Genomic DNA, 17,971 nt, shown 5'->3' on the forward strand with positions numbered 1-17,971 from the left:
GCTGGGCCCGCCCCCGCTGCTGCCACTGCTTGCCATCTGTGTGGTGCTGTCCCCCTCTTCCCTCGCCACTGGTCGCCTCCCTCTGTGGGTGACAGGCATGGGGTGCAATTGCTTGGCTGGCCTGGGCCTCCCTCTGTGGGGTGATTAATTGCAGGGCCCCCAGATCAATCACCCCATAGAGGGAGGCCCTGCCCACCTGGCCGGGGCTCTGCGATCGATCGCCGCCCCCCGCCCCCAGTCGATTGCCCCGCTGGCCCCTCCCTCTGAGGGGGTGATCGTGGGGTGATGGTGGGGCCCCTTGACCAGTCGCATCGCACTCACCTTGGCTGGCCTGGCGCCAGTGCATGTCATAGCGTGGTCTTCTGGACGGTCTTCCAGATGGTCGTTCTGCTGTTTGGTTGATTTGCATATTATGCTTTTATTATTATAGGTAGATTTTCAAGATATCTATAAGTACATTACCTGCTATCTGATTCTTTCTTGTATTCCATAGTTGCCTGTATTCTTTTCCTAGAGCTGCCATAACAAAGAACCACAAACTGAGTGACTTAAACAACAAAAATTAACTGTCTCATAGTTCTGGAGGCCAGAAATCTGAACTCAAGGTGTCAGCAGGGTTAATTTCTTCTAAGGACTGTGAGGGAGAATCTGTTTTATGCCTTTTTCCTAGATTCTGGTGATTTGCTAGCTATCCTTGGTATTCCTTGGCTTGTATATGTATTACTCTAATGGCATTTTTCCTGTTTCTTCTTACATAGTCTTCCTTATGTGCATATGTATCTGGTCCAAATTTCTTATTTTGATAAGGACAACAGTCATGGTGGATTAGGTCCTTCTCTAATTACTTCATTTTAACTTCATTGCCTTTGTAAGGACTCAAGTTTCCAAATTAAGGTCACACTTTGAGGTACTGGGGAATATGAGTTCAGCATACCTTTTTGGGGGACACATTTCAACCTATAACATTGCTTTTAACCATAATCGGGACATACAGTCACTCAGCCCCTTTCTGCTGCATAATAGACTCATTTTTTAGTGACAACAGAACAAAGCATACCAGGGAGGGGAAAAATGGGACATACAACTAAGCCAGAGAAGTCTTGTATAGGCAAAGAGGGCAAAAGTGCAAGATGGGAGGTGGTGTTCAGAATCTAGGTGGTTTGTATAGATCAGCAATTTTCGACCTTTTTCATCTCATGGCACACATACACTAATTACTAAAGTTCTGTGGCACACCAAAAAATATTTCTTGCTGATCTGACAAAAAATATAGGTATAATTTTGATTCATTCACACCAGACAGCTATTGTGTTGGCTTTAGTCATTAAAAAAAACCCACTTTTTTGACATCCTAAGGGAAAGGAGTTCAGTGCCCCTGACCTAAATAGTCAGTTATTGCATGTTTTAAAAATTCATGTGGCACACTGGTTGAAAATTGCTAGTATAGAAGAAAGCTTTCTTCAAGTTGAAATTGCTAGTAATGGCTTATAGAGAAAGTAACATTTTACCCAGACATTGAAAGATGATTAGAATTTGAACAGGAAACTGGCTTACATAGGAAAAGGGCAAACAGTGAGGAAAGGGCAAGTTTAGAGACTTTTTTAGTTGTAAAATATTACTACAAAAGGAGCAGATCTTTACAAGGTGATGGTACTGATACTTATTTTAATTAATAAAGTAAGTATTTTTCAATAGTGGGTGTGTTTTTTTCCTACCTGTAGAATTACAAGGCTAAATTCATTGGTCTGTACTTTAAACTACTTTTTTTTTTTTTGCTGTACTTTTACAGGCATATACTAGTGTCTCTAAGGCTTCGCTTAGCCTTGCAGATCATAGAGAACTTGGAAAGATGATGAATACGATAATTTTTCATACAAAAATGGTGGATTCCTTGGTGGAAATGTTGGTGGAAACATCAGATCTCTCCATATTTTGGTATGTTATGATTATCTTTAAATCAGAATTTAAGATTTTTTAGTATCCAAAGGTAACTCTCTTGATTTGTTTTTTTTTAAATATTAATATAATTCTTAAGACAGTTCAGTAATAATAAACTTTAAAAAATATCCTCACTGGAGGATATTTTTCCATTGATTTTTAGAGAGTGGAAGGGAGGGGGAGAGACAGAGAGAGAAAAACATTGATGTGAGAGAGACACATTGATTGGTTGCCTCCTGCACATGCTCTGACTTGGGCTAGGGCATAAGAATAAAGGGAATAGTGGATAACTTGCTAACAAAAAGAAGTTTACTGCCCTGGCTGAGTTTGCTCAGTGAATAGAGCATCGGTCTGTGGACTGAAACGTCCCAGGTTGGATTCTGGTCAAGGCACATGACTGGATCCCTAGTAGGGGGCATGCAGGAGGCAGCTGATCAATGATTCTCATCATTGATGTTTCTCTCTCTCTCTCCCTCTCCCTTCCTCTCTGAAATCAATAAAAATATATATTTTTTAAAAGTTTACCAATTTGGGATTTTATGTTTATTTTTAATTCTCTATTAAGAACAGCTCTTCTGGTGTGAATTTTTTACACTTTTTTTGAGGAGGTGAAAACGGTCACTTTAAATTTGACTTAAGGCCCTCCCTTTTTCATCATTAGATTAAGAAAAAAAAGTTGTAGATTAGTGTTATATAGAGCAAATGTTGGAAATAAAATACCAATTAATTTCACTCTCTAGTATTAAATTAGACATTAATGTTGTGATGATATGGTGACCATTCCCTGAATTGTGTTCCATTCTCCTTTCTTTTATCAGAGCCTCTTTAGTTATAAATTTGACTTAGTATACTGTTTATAAGTTTTGTCCCTTTCTTTTTTCCCCTCATTAAATAGTCCTTGAAGGAGGATCATGTTTTATTTCCATAGTGTCTAACATAGTAGGTACTTAATGAATGTTTGAATGAATATATGAATTTGATCATGAGGCCAGGATTCAAACTCAAGTATTTTGGCTCCAAAGCTATATAATATCAACTCTATTTCTGCTTCTTGGCCTTTATTCCTTTAGGGAAGTTTATTGGAATAACCTAGTATGTCCCTTTATTTCTAAAATGCTGAGATAATCCCAGTGGATAATGATAGTAGTTGCTATGTATTGAATAGCTGTCATTATGAAAAGCTTTTCATTGCTTTTATTTTGGAAAATAACTCAGTTCATACCAATTTTGGAAGTTTGTTAGGGTGGCTTTAATTAGCAGCATTGCATAAGAAATCCGGGGAAGGCATCAGGAGTCTCTTAAAGAACTAAAAAAAACCCCCCAAAAAACCCCAGTGTATCATGTGTAAAATTTACAAAAATTTTCAAGGTTATTTGGAAATGTATATTATTGTCTGTCCCAAAGGCTTCTTTGGAAAGAAAATGGAACACTTTATATTTACACTAGAGGCCCGGTGCATGGATTCGTGGGGTCCCTTGGCCTGGCCTGCGCCTTCGCAATCCGGGACTCCTCGGGGGATGTTGGAGAGCCAGTTTCGGCTTGATACCCACAGGCTAGGCCAAGGAATCCCACCAGTGCGCAAATCCATGCACTGGGACTCTAGTATGCATATAAGATCTTTGGTTAATCTCTTCCCGCCCTCCCTTCTCCCCCCTTCCCTCTGAGATTCATCAGTCTTCCATGTTTCCATGCCTTTGGTTTCCACTCCTGCATTGAGCGTCTGCCCCCTGGTGGTCAGTGCACATCATAGCTATTGGATGGTCGGCTGGTTGCTTAGGCTTTTATATATGTAGATATTTTTCAGCTACAGATAAGTTCTCATTGTAAAAGAAAGATACAACAATTAGAAAGTCATATATTCATATACTATAGGTATGGTTTATTTTCTGTTTAGGTTTTTTTAAATTTGTAATATATTATACAAATAATATTTTTATTACTCTGGAGTGATTATCAGTATGTAAGAGATACTCTTTGGAAAAATAACTATTCTCTTAAGGGAATAATGCTACCAATTGGGGACTCATTCACTTGAATCAAATTAACTGTAAGGTACTATATCATGAAAATTTTAACTATAGAAGTTGATTCTAATTTTTAATTTGTTTTCTTATATAGTTTTTATAGTCGTGCTTTTGAGAAGATGTTTCAACAGTGTTTGGAGTTACCCTCTCAGTCAAGATACTCAATTGCATTTCCACTACTTTGCACTCATTTTATGAGTTGCACCCATGAACTGTGTCCAGAAGAGGTAATTTCAGGGTACTACTCTGATTTATATGATATGCAGAATAAACTAAACCAAACATGTAGCTGACCAAATGCTCACAAAGTCATGGATACCTAATTTAGCTTTCCATCTAATGCATCTGTATTTAGAATCAGAGAATACTTGAATAGGTATTTTATGTAGATATAATAGATATTTTAATAGATGGATAAGTATAAGAATATATCATAAGGTCACTTGAAATTACCTTTATTAAAGTAAATGGTGGGTCAGGTATTAATATGTATGGTAAAAATATATACAGTAATTGATTTTGTATGCTTACTTTCCTTCTTAGGTTACATTGGAAAGACTTGAAAATTAAAAAAAATATATTTATTTTTATTGATTTCAGAGAGGGAGAAGGAGAGAGAAATAGAAACATCAATGATGAGAGAGAATCATTGATCGGCTGCTTCCTGTATGCCCCACACTGGGGATCAAGCCCGCAATGGGGCATATGCCCACTGTCACGCTGGTCAAGCAAAACTTGCAAATTGAATGCACAGATTAGTGACTAAACATAAACATGTCGAAGATGAATTTTACTGACTTACCAATACAATGGATATAGTAAAATCTAGATTTGCTGGTATTTATAAGACATACACATGCTGGCATGCGGGCACACAGAATTATTGAATAATTGAACTAATCAGCAGTTTTATTGATGCCAAGTATTTATCAAAAATGTACTCAGTATTTTTGATAGATATTGATGTTCCTTCTAATGTTTAAGGAACAAATATCACTTTTTAAATGTAGTAAGAATATATATTAAAATTAAATAGTATATTTCTGTATAATTTACTAGGAATTAGTATTGAGTCCCTTAAAACTATAGAACTTGTAGAAGAGAAACTTAAAGATAGCAGTAGCATTATTAATATTTTTAAGCATTAGGTAACATCTGTTGCAGGATTCCGTTGGAATGAGATAGAGATTAGCCTGCAGAAGTTTATTAGGGAGTGCTTTTAGGATTAATAACTGTGAGGATGTTAATACCCAATTTTAATAGATTTATAGTTTTTAGATTTAATAGATTTCCCCCAAGCTTTATTTACCTAAGATACACTATTAATTTTTTCTTCACCGTAGTTTTTTTCATTAAATTACCCATGAGGTCCTCCAATTTTATTTATGTGGTATCATTTCTTGAATCCATCCTCTACTTTCCATTGCTTTTGTCACTATTGTAGTTCTTTATATGTACTGTTGTATAGTTTTCCTGCCTTTGAGTCTACCTAGTACAATGCCACCAGATGATTCCTTCTTAAAGAATCATCAGTGGTTCTTAATTTTATATGAAGAAAGTAAAATTTTCTCAGGCATTAAAAATCCTCAACAATTTGATCTTTACCCCCTTCTTTTTTATTGTCATTAAATTTTTTTGTTTAAAAAATGCATATATATCTAACATCAAACTGTGCTATTTTAATTATTTTTAAATGTACAGTTCAGTGGCATTAATTACCTTCACAGTATTGTGCAACCATCACCACTATCCATTTTCAAAACTTTCATCACCCCAAGCAAAAACTCTATAACCATTAAGCAGTAATTCCTCATCCCTCCTACCCTTGGTATACCCTAGCCTACTGTCTATCTGTTTGAATCTGCCTATTTTAGATCATTCATATAAGTGGAATCAGAATGTTTGTCCTTTTGTTTCTTACTGAGCATAATGTTTCAAGACTTACCACGTCATAGCATATATCAGAATTTTCTTTTTATGGCTGAATAATCTATTGTATGTGTTTACCACATTTTGTTTATCCACTCATCTGGATGGACTCTACCCTCCTTTTATCATACACTTTCCACTTCCTGTGAACTATAACTAGTCCACCTTATGCAAAGCACACTAATTGTCTACTTTTTAGCATTTTAAAGGTTTTTCCTAACACATAAAATTCATTTCATTGCACCCTTACCTCTTGTATTCTTACCTTTTTCTCAGTGGTGAGCTTAAACCCTACCTCTTCCAAAAGATTTGTAGCATTTCTCCTGTTAGAATTTGTCCCTCCTTTTCCATATTTTCATAGCATTTTAATATCTGTCATTATCTACTTTATATAATAATGTTTCTGCTTCATTTAGTTGGTAAAGTTATGGTTCCTAAATAGGAGAATACTCAATTCTTATTAAATAATTATAAAAAATAATTGATAATGTGTTTATATTTATATAGAAGCATGCAATTTGTACAACATTCTCCCATCCTTTTTTTTGCATTTGATTGCTATGACACAGTGGCAACAATAGTGCTGATAATCATTCTTAGTTTACAGATGAAGAAAGTCTCTGAAGAAAAGTCTCCTATAGTAATGTACCTAGTCAGTGTCACTGTTCTATTTTCCATTTAGCTAATTTGTTAAAGACTGTTATTTCCCAGCTGCCTTGTTAAATGCTGACAATGAAAGATGCAAAGACACAGTCTCTATCCTAGACCAATCCATGGTCTGATGATCTGTGCTGTGGTAGAAATATACATGAGGCACTGTGGGAGCATTGGGGAAATTCACCTCAGGGTGAGGACAGAGTAAGTTGATGTGCATAGTTCTCAATGCAGTCTGGCTTTATAATTTTAGTTTAAGCCTTTGAATTTATTTACATCAGAGGCATTATAGAAAAAGCCTCCAGAACAATTTCTTAATGCTGAGGCCTCATTTTGAGTTAGAGTACTTAAAATAAATTTGCAGAAAGACGCTATCTTTTGAACTAGGTTTGAAATTTACACCCTGCTGGGTCAGCAGGATCCCGGGATAATAGCATCCAGTACTAAAGGAAAACTAGTAATTGTTTTGCTCTATCTGTACTGTCCAATCTAGTAGTTCACTTATCTTTTCCAGTCTCATTGTTTAAAAATCTTTCATATGCTGATGTTTCCCAAATTTGTATTTTCAGCCCAGTCCTTTACCTTTAGTTGTAAAAATTTTTAAAAATATTCTGTTGCGCCCTAACCGGTTTGGCTCAGTGGATAGAGCATCGGCCTGCGGACTGAAGAGTCCCAGGTTCAATTCCGGTCAATGGCATGTACCTTGGTTGCAGGCACATCCCCAGTAGGGAGTGTGCAGGAGGCAGCTGATGGATGTTTCTCATTAATGTTTCTAACTCTCTATCCCTCTCCCCTCCTCTCTGTAAAAAATCAATAAAATATATTTTAAAAAATATTCTATTGCAATTCACGCATTTTTGGCTATGTAACATGTACAGAAGAGAACTGTTGGCTCTTGGACATGTTACCTCACCTTCAACCTTGGAGCGTTTTCTGTCTTTGGCTTTATATATATAGCCAAACTCCTACCTCTTCTCCCCCTGCCCAACCCACATCATCTTTTGCCTAGATTATTATTGTAGTCTGCTCAGTGGTCCCTGTGTTTCTGCCATTGACCTAAAGTCTCTTCTCAGCACTACAGCTAGAGGCAGAGGGCAGATCATAGAGAAACTTGTGACATGTTTAGAAATCCTATTGGTTTTGTTTTTCAGTCTCAGTATTTCTTAGCCATTGAAGGCGAGTAGTGATATCAGACCTATATCTTAAATAAGTTAGTCTAGTAAAGCAATGCTAGTTCAGTGTTCTTTTTTCAGGAAGAAGTAATAGTGAGAGATACCGTTTATCTTTCAGGAGTCAGAATTTGCTTAAACAGGGCTGTAACTATTTATAATTTGAAATCTCTCCTTATGTAAGTTGAATCAGTATTTAATTGTATTTTGCTTGTACATCCTCTTTAAAGTTTTAAAGGGCATTTTAAATAAAATACATTTTAAGGTATCATGATAGATTTAGGAACAGTTATTTTGCATGTCTAAGTATTTTACATTCTTTCATATTATCTTACATTTATTCTAGCAGCACAAAAGTAATGTATGACCCTAACCGGTTTGGCTCAGTGGATGGAGCATCAGCCTGCGGACTGAAGGGTCCCGGGTTCGATTCCAGTCAAGGGCATGTACCTGGGTTGCGGGCACATCCCCAGTGAGAGGTGTGCAGGAAGCAGCTGATCGATGTTTCTCTCTCTGATCGATGTTTCTAACTCACTATCCCTCTCCCTTCCTCTCTGTAAAAAAATCAATAAAATATATTTAAAACAAACAAACAAACAAAAAAACAACAAAAGTAATGTATGTAATAATCTCTAACCCCCACTCCTTAATGTAGAATAGACTTTAATCTTATTTTCTGTATTTATTTAAAAAGTGCTTTATCTCAAACTACTTATTGGTAACTATTATTATTCTGCTTAAACAGCGACATCATATTGGAGATCGAAGTCTTTCCTTATGTAACATGTTTCTGGATGAAATGGCTAAACAAGCTCGAAATCTTATCACTGATATTTGCACAGAACAGTGTACTCTTAGTGACCAGGTAATAATTTAAATGTTTTCTTACAGATAGGAAATTTGTATATGAAAGCAAGAAAATGATCTGTTGAACATTTTGTTTACTGTTTATTAATATATTTTTATTTTCTTATTCTCAGATTTTTACTAAATCTCATTACCTCTTATGAAGCTCCATTATTAGATAGGTTTTAAAATATTGCCACTGTCTTTAGGATTACTTACACTGTAAAGTCCAACCTCTAGGTTGGCATTTAAGTCCCTTCTTGATAGTTCAAACTTCTCTGTCCTGTGTGCATTTAGGCTTCATCACCTAGTAATTCTCACTAGATTCTGAACACATTATGCCCTAACATAGCTTTGTTCTTTGTAGGCCATTTTCCTTCCAGTAAAATGTTTCATTTATCCTTTAAACTGCAGTCTTGTTATAACTTCCTCTATGAAGTCTGTCTTCACACAATATTTACCTATTTCTGTTTTCCACTAAGCTTAGACTCCCTGAGCTAGGTAAATTCTACCTTTTATTTATATCTGTTCTTAGTGCTAGCATGATATTTCTTACATATACTGGATTCAGTTAAGGTTTATTTGAATTATTAATGTGTTTTCAAAGTAATTGGTGTAATGTAACATTTTATTCTTTTTAAATTTAGTTGCTGCCCAAGCATTGTGCCAAAACCATTAGTCAGGCAGTGAATAAGAAGTCAAAAAAACAAACTGGTAAAAAAGGGGAACCTGAAAGGGAAAAACCTGGAGTTGAGAGCATGAGGAAAAACAGGCTGGTAGTGACCAAGTAAGCCATCCACTTTTATTAATATATTTTTGCTACAGTTTATTTTTTCAGTTTACTTTTGTATGGCATTAGTATTGATGAAATGCTAGTAATTGTAAATTCTCCATTTCCCAGTCATTAATTTTTTTCACCTTTGTGAACTTGTTTAACCATTAAGTGCTTATTTCATCTAAAAATGCAGATTTTGGAGTTTTGAAGAAAATAGATGATAATTGTCTTGTCTTTATATACAGAATACTAAAGACCAGGAATCTGTCTAATAATTTAGGGGTGCACTTTTATTTTCATTGTATTTAAAATAAGATACTTGAGACTTTATTTTGGCATATGGTGTGTATGGCTGATACCATTATTTTAAATGGATATATCAGAATAGGTAGCATTTTAGGGCTGTTTGCTTACATGGAGAGGAGGCATAGGTGGGCAATAATGGGTGAATATTTTTTTGCTTAAAGTAAATTTCTTACTTTCTTGCTACCTACATTGAGCAAGCTATTTGTCATTTTGTAGACAACTTTCTTCCTCCACAACAGAAAGTACAATAGGAATTGGAAATGATTATCTTTATGAATGTGGAATAAGCTCTTTTTTGTGTATTAAGTCATTATCATCTGAAGATAGAAACGAATGTTGCTTATCTTTAGAAAATTGCTCTCATGTGTTAAAAGATTTTGAACTTTATTTAAGAGAGAAATTGAATTCTATAATTATTATCCCCAAATAAGATCTCATATGTGTATAAAATTAATTTTGTATTGTTATGATAAAATGTTGAACATTTTGTTTACTGTTTATTAATATTTTTCAGCCTTGATAAATTGCACACTGCACTTTCTGAGTTGTGTTTCTCTATAAATTATGTACCAAACATGGTGGTTTGGGAACATACCTTTACCCCACGAGAATATTTGACTTCTCACCTGGAAATCCGCTTTACTAAGTAAGAAAGAACATTAACTATTTTTGCTTGTTTGTTCATTTAATGAGTTTGTTATATTTATTCTTCATACCCACACAGTATTTCCTTTTATGAGGAAAAGCATTAGTAGAATTAGTAGAATAATGATTTGGGAAGTATGAAAATACTGAACTGGGAATTACATAAATTACTCAGATTCTTGTCCCATACTTGCTGTTATTAACCAGTTGTAACATTGGACAAGCCATTTAATTTCAGTGAGCCTTAGTTTCCTTATAAGCAAAATGAGAAAACTGGAGCTAATCAGTGTATTTCAACTGTCAAGTGGCAATCCCGTGGGGTCATGAAATCAGATTAGAAGGTTGTAATAAATATATATTTTTAAAGATATTTTATTGATTTTTTACAGAGAGGAAGGGAGAGGGATAAAGAGTTAGAAACATCGATGAGAGAGAAACATCGATCAGCTGCCTCCTGCACACTCCCCACTGGGTATGTGCCCGCAACCAAGGTACATGCCCTTGACTGGAATCAAACCTGGGACCCTTGAGTCCGCAGGCCAACCCTCTATCCACTGAGCCAAACTGGTTAGGGCTGTAATAAATATTTAAAGAAAGAAGAAGAAGGAAGGAAAGGAAAGAAAGAAGTAGAAAAAAATTAGTGCATTGAATGTAGTAAGTATAAATTCTGTGTCATGACACTTTTCGGTTATGTATATACACACACATGTGTACTGAGCTGTGATGCTGGATACATACCTTACAAGGGGTCAAATTTAAATGTTCAAAAACCTCAGGACTAGATGAATTCAAGTCTATTCTGGCTTCAAATGTGTGCTGTTATGCCAATAGATCTAAACTCTTGAGGCACTTAGTTCTAATTATAGTTTTATAGGTTATATATAATGTTTCTTGAAATGATAATGCATGTGATAAGCCCGAAACCTTTCAACTTTATAATGTTTCTTAATCCTTTTTGTAAAGTTACCAATTTATTAAAATATTGATTGATTGGACAAGTTTGTCTTGAAGGCCTTAAAGCAATTTATAAAACAAAATTTTGCCAAAGATTTTTCAAAATTTTGTAGTAATTAACAAGTAGTCTTTGTACAACATTGTATTAAGTACTATGAGTAGTAATGAAACATAAAGCTTAGAGCTATAGTTGGTGAGAATTCTATGATTATAAAATCAAATAGGAGAATATATACGTGGGCACTAAATTGAATGTTAAGTCATCAGTTGACTAGAGAAGAGTCTGGTCTGGAACAAAGACTGTCTTTTGCTATCCTTTAGTAATGCAGGCATCCTGATGGTAAAACTCAGAATGCTCTAGTATTTAAGACAAAGGGAAATTATGCCCTTTGGTATTTATTATTCTTAACTACCAAGGTGGGTAGAGTGGTGGGTGAAAGGTAGGATTCAGTTTACAGCTCCCATATTTTCCTTCTGTAAATATGTAATCTGGTCTATTAATCCACAGAGAAGTAGATACTCTTTACCAAACATCTATCTCCTTAGTGGTCAAGATCAAACCAAGGCTGTAAACTTGTTGACCTAGGAAAGGATTTTTATGCCACCACATATAGCTTGTATTAGTTGATGATTTTAGTTGGACACTTCAATTGAGCACAATCTTAGGACTTAGGGGCCATATTGCAAGGATAGCATTTTTTTCTTGAGTTAATCTCCTTGGACTGTTAATAGCAATGAGGTTTGTCTATTTATAAGGATTCTTCTTTACAAATACAGGTTAAGAGCTTTACAGATCTAGTACTTAGTGAGTTTTAATGAAGGTGAAATAGGGGTGGCCAATGTAGGAAAAGATCACGTAGGAAAGTATTTTCAAAATTTGTGTTCCTTTTTAGATTTATGCAGTGTCTTGGGATATAAACTAAATTGAACTGTGTTTATGTGCTACAAGTAATTAAAGAACAATGAAATTTTCTGTTTATTGCCTTGTTTTGACTGTAGCGCATTTTGTTGAGAGGCAGCACTAAGTTAGGCAGAAATGGTGCCAAACCCTACACCCACCAATTTCAAACAGAGTGACCTTGGTCAGTTCTGAGCCTTAGTTTTTGTGTGTGTGTGTTTTTTTTTTTAAATCTGTGAAATGGTAGTAGTAATAACTGCATAGTAGGGTTGTTAAATATTACAGCTACTGGTGATATGTATAAAACTTAAAAAAACTAGTGGCACATAATGCCAAATGAATTCAAGCTATGAAAAATAGTCCACTGTACTTGCTATAATGTATTATGTCAAAAGGATTTATCCTTAAATCATTTTATTACTGATGTCTTTAGAATTTTTAAAATCATTTCATTACCATTTCATTGTAGTTTTTAGATAGTCATTGTTTTTTTAGATTGTTTCTTTGGAAGATGATAGTAATTTCATGGTTTTGTAACAAATTGTATTTAAAATTTTATTGCTTACTTGATATTAAAGATTAGTAGGTCGAATGGCCTATATTTGTAAATGCAAAAGTCAGAACTCTTTTCTTCTTATTGTTGTTGTTCTTTTTTCTTTACCTCAGGTCAATTGTTGGAATGACTATGTATAATCAAGCCACACAAGAAATTGCAAAACCATCAGAGCTTCTAACAAGTGTAAGAGCATATATGACTGTACTGCAGTCGATAGAAAACTATGTGCAAATTGATATTACAAGAGTATTTAATAATGTTCTTCTTCAGCAAACACAACATTTAGACAGTCATGGAGAGCCAACCATTACAAGTCTATACACAAATTGGTAAGGAACACATTTGGAAATTTGGATTGATACAATGTTTCTTTATAATTAACTACTTGGGAAAGTTATTTTTTTATGGATAAATGCTCATTCATATTATCAGCCAACTTAAAATTATATTCAGGAATATATACCATAATACATTTTGAATTAAATAGTTTCTCCTGGTTATAAATTTACTTTTCTCCTTAGGTATTTGGAAACTTTATTAAGACAAGTCAGCAATGGTCATATAGCTTATTTCCCTGCAATGAAAGCATTTGTGAACTTACCTACAGAAAATGAATTAACATTCAATGCAGAGGAATATTCTGACATATCAGGTGAATAATACTATGACATGTTTTAGAGAATGAAGAAACCTTGATTCTTTTTGGCTTTTGATTCTATTATGACTATTTTCATTCAGTTATATACACAGCCATACATTATATTTCAGACTTACTTTTGCACATGTGTTTTTGTTTTTTTTTACTCTAGAGACTTCTCAGGTGTAATTTGCTTCTATAATGTAATGTCTCAATATGTTAATGTTTATTTTCTTAAAGTATTTGCTTTGTCAAAGTATAAAAGTAATTGCATTTTCTTTCAGAAATGAGGTCATTATCAGAACTGCTAGGCCCATATGGTATGAAGTTCCTAAGTGAAAGCCTCATGTGGCATATTTCATCACAAGTTGCTGAACTTAAGGTAATATAGTCTTTATTAATTTTAGCTTATAAACACAAATTCCTAAAAAACATTTCGAGAAAATGAGCAGCAAGCCTAGAATGTTAATTTCTTTAACCTGACATGAAAGTTCTCGTATGTAAATGAAATTATAGCATTAGCATGGTCATTTTTTTTAAGGTCTTGAAGTACTTTTTAAAAATATATTTTTATTGATTTCAGAGAGGAAGGGAGAGAGAGAGATAGAAACATCAGTGAGGAGAAAGAATCATTGATTGGTTGCCTCCTACACGCCCCACACTGGGGATCGAGCCCGAAACCTGGGCATATGCCCTGACTGGGAATTGAACCGTGACCTCTTGGTTCATAGGTCAATACTCAACCATTGAGCCACGCCAGTGGGGCCTAGCATGGTCTTTTAATAGCATCTTTGTTTTGTTCTGTTTTACAAATAGTAATCTGATTTACTGAAAATTGAGCAAACATATAGGATAAGTCAGTTCCTGCAAGGTTGATAACTATTTTGCTGAGCGAATAAAATAGACGGCAAGAGTCAGTGTGACTAAAAAAGAGGCAATATTTCCCAGTAGTTAAAGACTCAAGCTTTCAAGTCTGGCTATCCTGAAATTCAATCCTGTCAGTCAGTCGTGCGCTTTGACTTTGGGCAAAGTTTAAACTTACAATTATATGAGCTAATTATATGAGCTAATTAATACATGTCAATTGCTTGAATACTTAGCATGCTGCCTGACACACAATAAGTACTGAATAAATATTTTGGTATTCATCATGTCATTATTCTCATTGTTATTTTTTAAAAGAATGTTTTACAATTCTTATATAGAAGTCAGCTTTTAGATACTTTATAATGTGGGTTTTAAATACACAGACTTTATACTTACTATGGTTTTAAACATACAAATATTGCAAGGCTAGTTTCATTTTTTTACAAGCAATATTTCTCATTTATTAGACTCATTCCCTTGTAAATACATTATCTCTTTTCAATGTTGTTCTCTGGTAACAAATTTCTAATTTTCAGTTTACTTTCTATGTTCCTTTTAGTATGAGATAATGGAAGAATTGTGGCCCAGTAATTTTACTTTTGCCTATTATTTTCTATTTCAACTGAATAAATAGGTACTTCCAGAATTGTTAGCATTTTTAGTGCTTCTTTGCCATTAAAGGTAGTGGCTTGAGTATTGTGATGAAGTAATAAAAATTAGCCTATTTGGATCTTTCTGTATTCCTAGCTGTGAGAGTTCAGAGGCATCAATGTCCTTAACTGTCCTCGAGGCCTCTGTAGGATCCGGCCTTTCCCTTTTCCTGACCTTCTTTACTCCTCCAGCCTACTTGGCCTGCTTGTTGTGTCACCTCAGATACTCTTCACAGAGATAATGCCTTAGATTGCCTTCTCATAACGTTCCTGTGTTTTTCAAATGTCATCATATCAGAATATCCTTCCTTGACCACACTTTTAAAAATAGCAGTCATCACTTTTTATTCTCTTTATCCAATTTTATGTGTATCTTACTTGTGACCTCCCTTATGTATTTACTAATGCCAGTCTCACTAGAGTAAAAACTATTTAATTCTCCTAAAACCTTGGTGCTAAATTAGTTTTCAACACATTGTAAATGCTTGTTAAATATTTGTTGGATGCATAAATAAAAACAGCTATCTTTCTGACTCTTTACTTTGTTCTAGGACTTTTATAAACTTTAAACATACATATTATTAACTCCTTTAAATGATTGAAACTGGAATTATCCCCGTTTTACAAATTAGAAAAGTGAGACCAAGAAGGATTAACTTGTCCAGGCTCACATGCTTAAAGTAGTGAAACTAAAGTTTGAACCTATATAGTCTTATCTAGCTGTAGAGCTTTACACTGGTACGGTGCTGCTGTACTGTCTTAGAAACGAAAGGGTCCTAAGCAGTCATCTAACCCACCCTTATCTGATGCAGGAACATATATTACATTTTCCTAGCTGAATGATCTGGTCTTTTTGAAAATGAATCGGCCTGGTCAATCACGATATCTAAATAGTAACTAAAATTATTTTTTATTTACTAATTTGAGAGAGAGAAAAAACAACAACAACAACAATATTTGTGCTTTCATTGGTTGATTCTTGTATGTGCCCTGACTGGGATTGAACCCGCAAACTTGGTGTATGGTTAATGCGCTCTCGAGTTACCTGGCCAGGGCTAAATAGTAATTTTTGATTGGTCCTTATTCTTACATCAAGAGGCAGAGACTCCCCTAACCGGTTTGGCTCAATGGATAGAGCATTGGCCTGCAGACTGAAAGGACCTAGGTTCGATTCTGATCAAGGGCATATACCTTGGTTGCGGGCACATCCCCAGTAGAGGGTGTGCAGGAGGCAACTGATTGATGTTTCTCTCTCATCGATGTTTCTAACTCTCCCTCCCTCTCCCTTCCTCTCTGTAAAAAAATCAATAAAATACATTAAAAAAAAAAAAAAAAGAGGCAGTGACTACCTTTGACAAAATCACAGCTCACATGTTTAAAAACTTTTGTTGTGAATGCATACCTGCCCACCCACCCTCCCCTACTTGTGCCACTCCCGCAGCATCAGCATATACGAGCAGGGCCATCCACCAGGCTGACATGCTATGGGCCTTTCAGTTCTGGGTTGTCTCCTGGCAAAATTGCTGGAGAGATTGAGAGAGAGAGAGAATTCTCTATATTTAACCAGCACTTCCAAACTACTTGACATACTTATTTGAGCATTTCTGTAGGAACATTTTTGAAAGTAGCTCAAAGGATATGAACATTTAAATTTTTTCTTAATATTATCAAATATCTCTCAGACGCCATTGTAGCCCATACTTACATTAGAGTATGATGATACCTCTAATAGCATTTTAATCTGTTTGAAATTAGTGCATAAAATGTTTTTGAGGGAATGAAAATTTTTAAAGATCATTCTATAATTTCTTAGCTTTTATTTTCTAAATTGACATAAACTAAATATTACGTGCCTACGTCTTCTTCATCTTATGGATGGCTTTAATTGTTGCAGCTGAGGACCTTTTTGTTTCAAACAGTGAAGTTGTGTGCCAATAAAAAAGGAGAGCTTTATATTTAATGGTTGTGAATAAATCATGTGTCAGACATAGTCAACACTATGCATGTGTACTTGTGGTAAAACATGTTTATTACTTTCTGGAGAAGAAAACAACCAGTCTTCTTTCTACTAAAATTCTTGGGGTGTTTCATTTGGAGTTGTGCCCGTCGAGTCAATTTATTCTTCCACCCTTGCCAAAAGAATTGTTTTTGGCATTTTACAGATGAGTTCTTTTAGTTCTTCATGGAGCCCTAGTAGATTTTTTTTTTTTCAAATGAAGTAGGAAATTGAAATATGAATTGTGTCAATACTTTAACTTTTTTAAAATTTCTTTATTGATTAAGGTATTACATATATGTCCTTATTCCCCCATTACCTCTCAACCCCCCTTAACTTTCTTTTTTACAGGAAACCTTTTTTTCTTTTTAGTATTCTTGATTGCTTTCACGTGATTTGTCTCAGTTCCTTTTGTAAACCATTTAGTTGGTAATTCCTAGTATTACTTCCAGTGTTCAGTTCATTCACCAGTGATATTAATCAATGGCTTTAAATATGTAGAGAATTAAAAAGAGTAATGTGCTAACAAATGCTTTAGGTTAATGGTTTTAAAATAATTTTCCCCAGATCATCATCAGCAGCATTACCTTTGCACTTGTTAAAAATGTACCATTTTTGGTTCTATTTCACACCTGCTGAATCAGAACATGTGGTGCTGGGACCCAGCAATATCTGTTTTAGTTAATAAAGTTCTCTAGATCATTCTGATGTACACTGAAGATTGGGAACCATTTCTTTAGTGTTTAAAGGGATGGATTTTTAAATCAAACATACCTATATTCAGATTCCAATTTTGCCACTTAAAATCTTTGCCACTTTGGGCAAGTTATGTAACTTCTCTGAGCCTTAGTTTCCTCTGTTGTAAAATTAGAATATCCTCTCCCGCATTTGGATCCAAGTAAATGAGATTGTTTGTAAATTGCCTCGTACAGGAGCTTAAAAATGATAACAGTATTTTTACTATTAAATATATACTATAATTTATTAATTCTATAACACAATTATCCTATATTTCTGAAATTGTGTGTGTCTTATAGTCAGATAATTAGAAAACATTAAAGTTTAATTGGTAGAGTGGTTTTTTTCTTAGTGGCACATAAGGTAATGGTGAATTTAAAATTCAGTGG

General features: G+C 34.7%; 1 protein-coding gene across 1 annotated transcript in view; it reads left to right on the forward strand.

The window, feature by feature from the left end:
• Window positions 1-17,971, forward strand: part of NCKAP1 (NCK associated protein 1) — an 88,843-nt gene that overhangs the window by 57,364 nt on the left and 13,508 nt on the right. The window contains exons 16-23 of the mRNA XM_079782616.1: window positions 1,790-1,935; window positions 4,057-4,189; window positions 8,460-8,579; window positions 9,208-9,347; window positions 10,156-10,287; window positions 12,805-13,023; window positions 13,216-13,346; window positions 13,616-13,713. Coding sequence (XP_079638742.1) covers window positions 1,790-1,935; window positions 4,057-4,189; window positions 8,460-8,579; window positions 9,208-9,347; window positions 10,156-10,287; window positions 12,805-13,023; window positions 13,216-13,346; window positions 13,616-13,713 — 1,119 coding nt within the window. The remainder of the gene's footprint in view (window positions 1-1,789; window positions 1,936-4,056; window positions 4,190-8,459; window positions 8,580-9,207; window positions 9,348-10,155; window positions 10,288-12,804; window positions 13,024-13,215; window positions 13,347-13,615; window positions 13,714-17,971) is intronic.

Source organism: Cnephaeus nilssonii (genome assembly GCF_951640355.1).
Source record: "Cnephaeus nilssonii genome assembly, chromosome: 10".
In the NCBI taxonomy this organism is placed as follows: Eukaryota; Metazoa; Chordata; class Mammalia; order Chiroptera; family Vespertilionidae; genus Cnephaeus; species Cnephaeus nilssonii.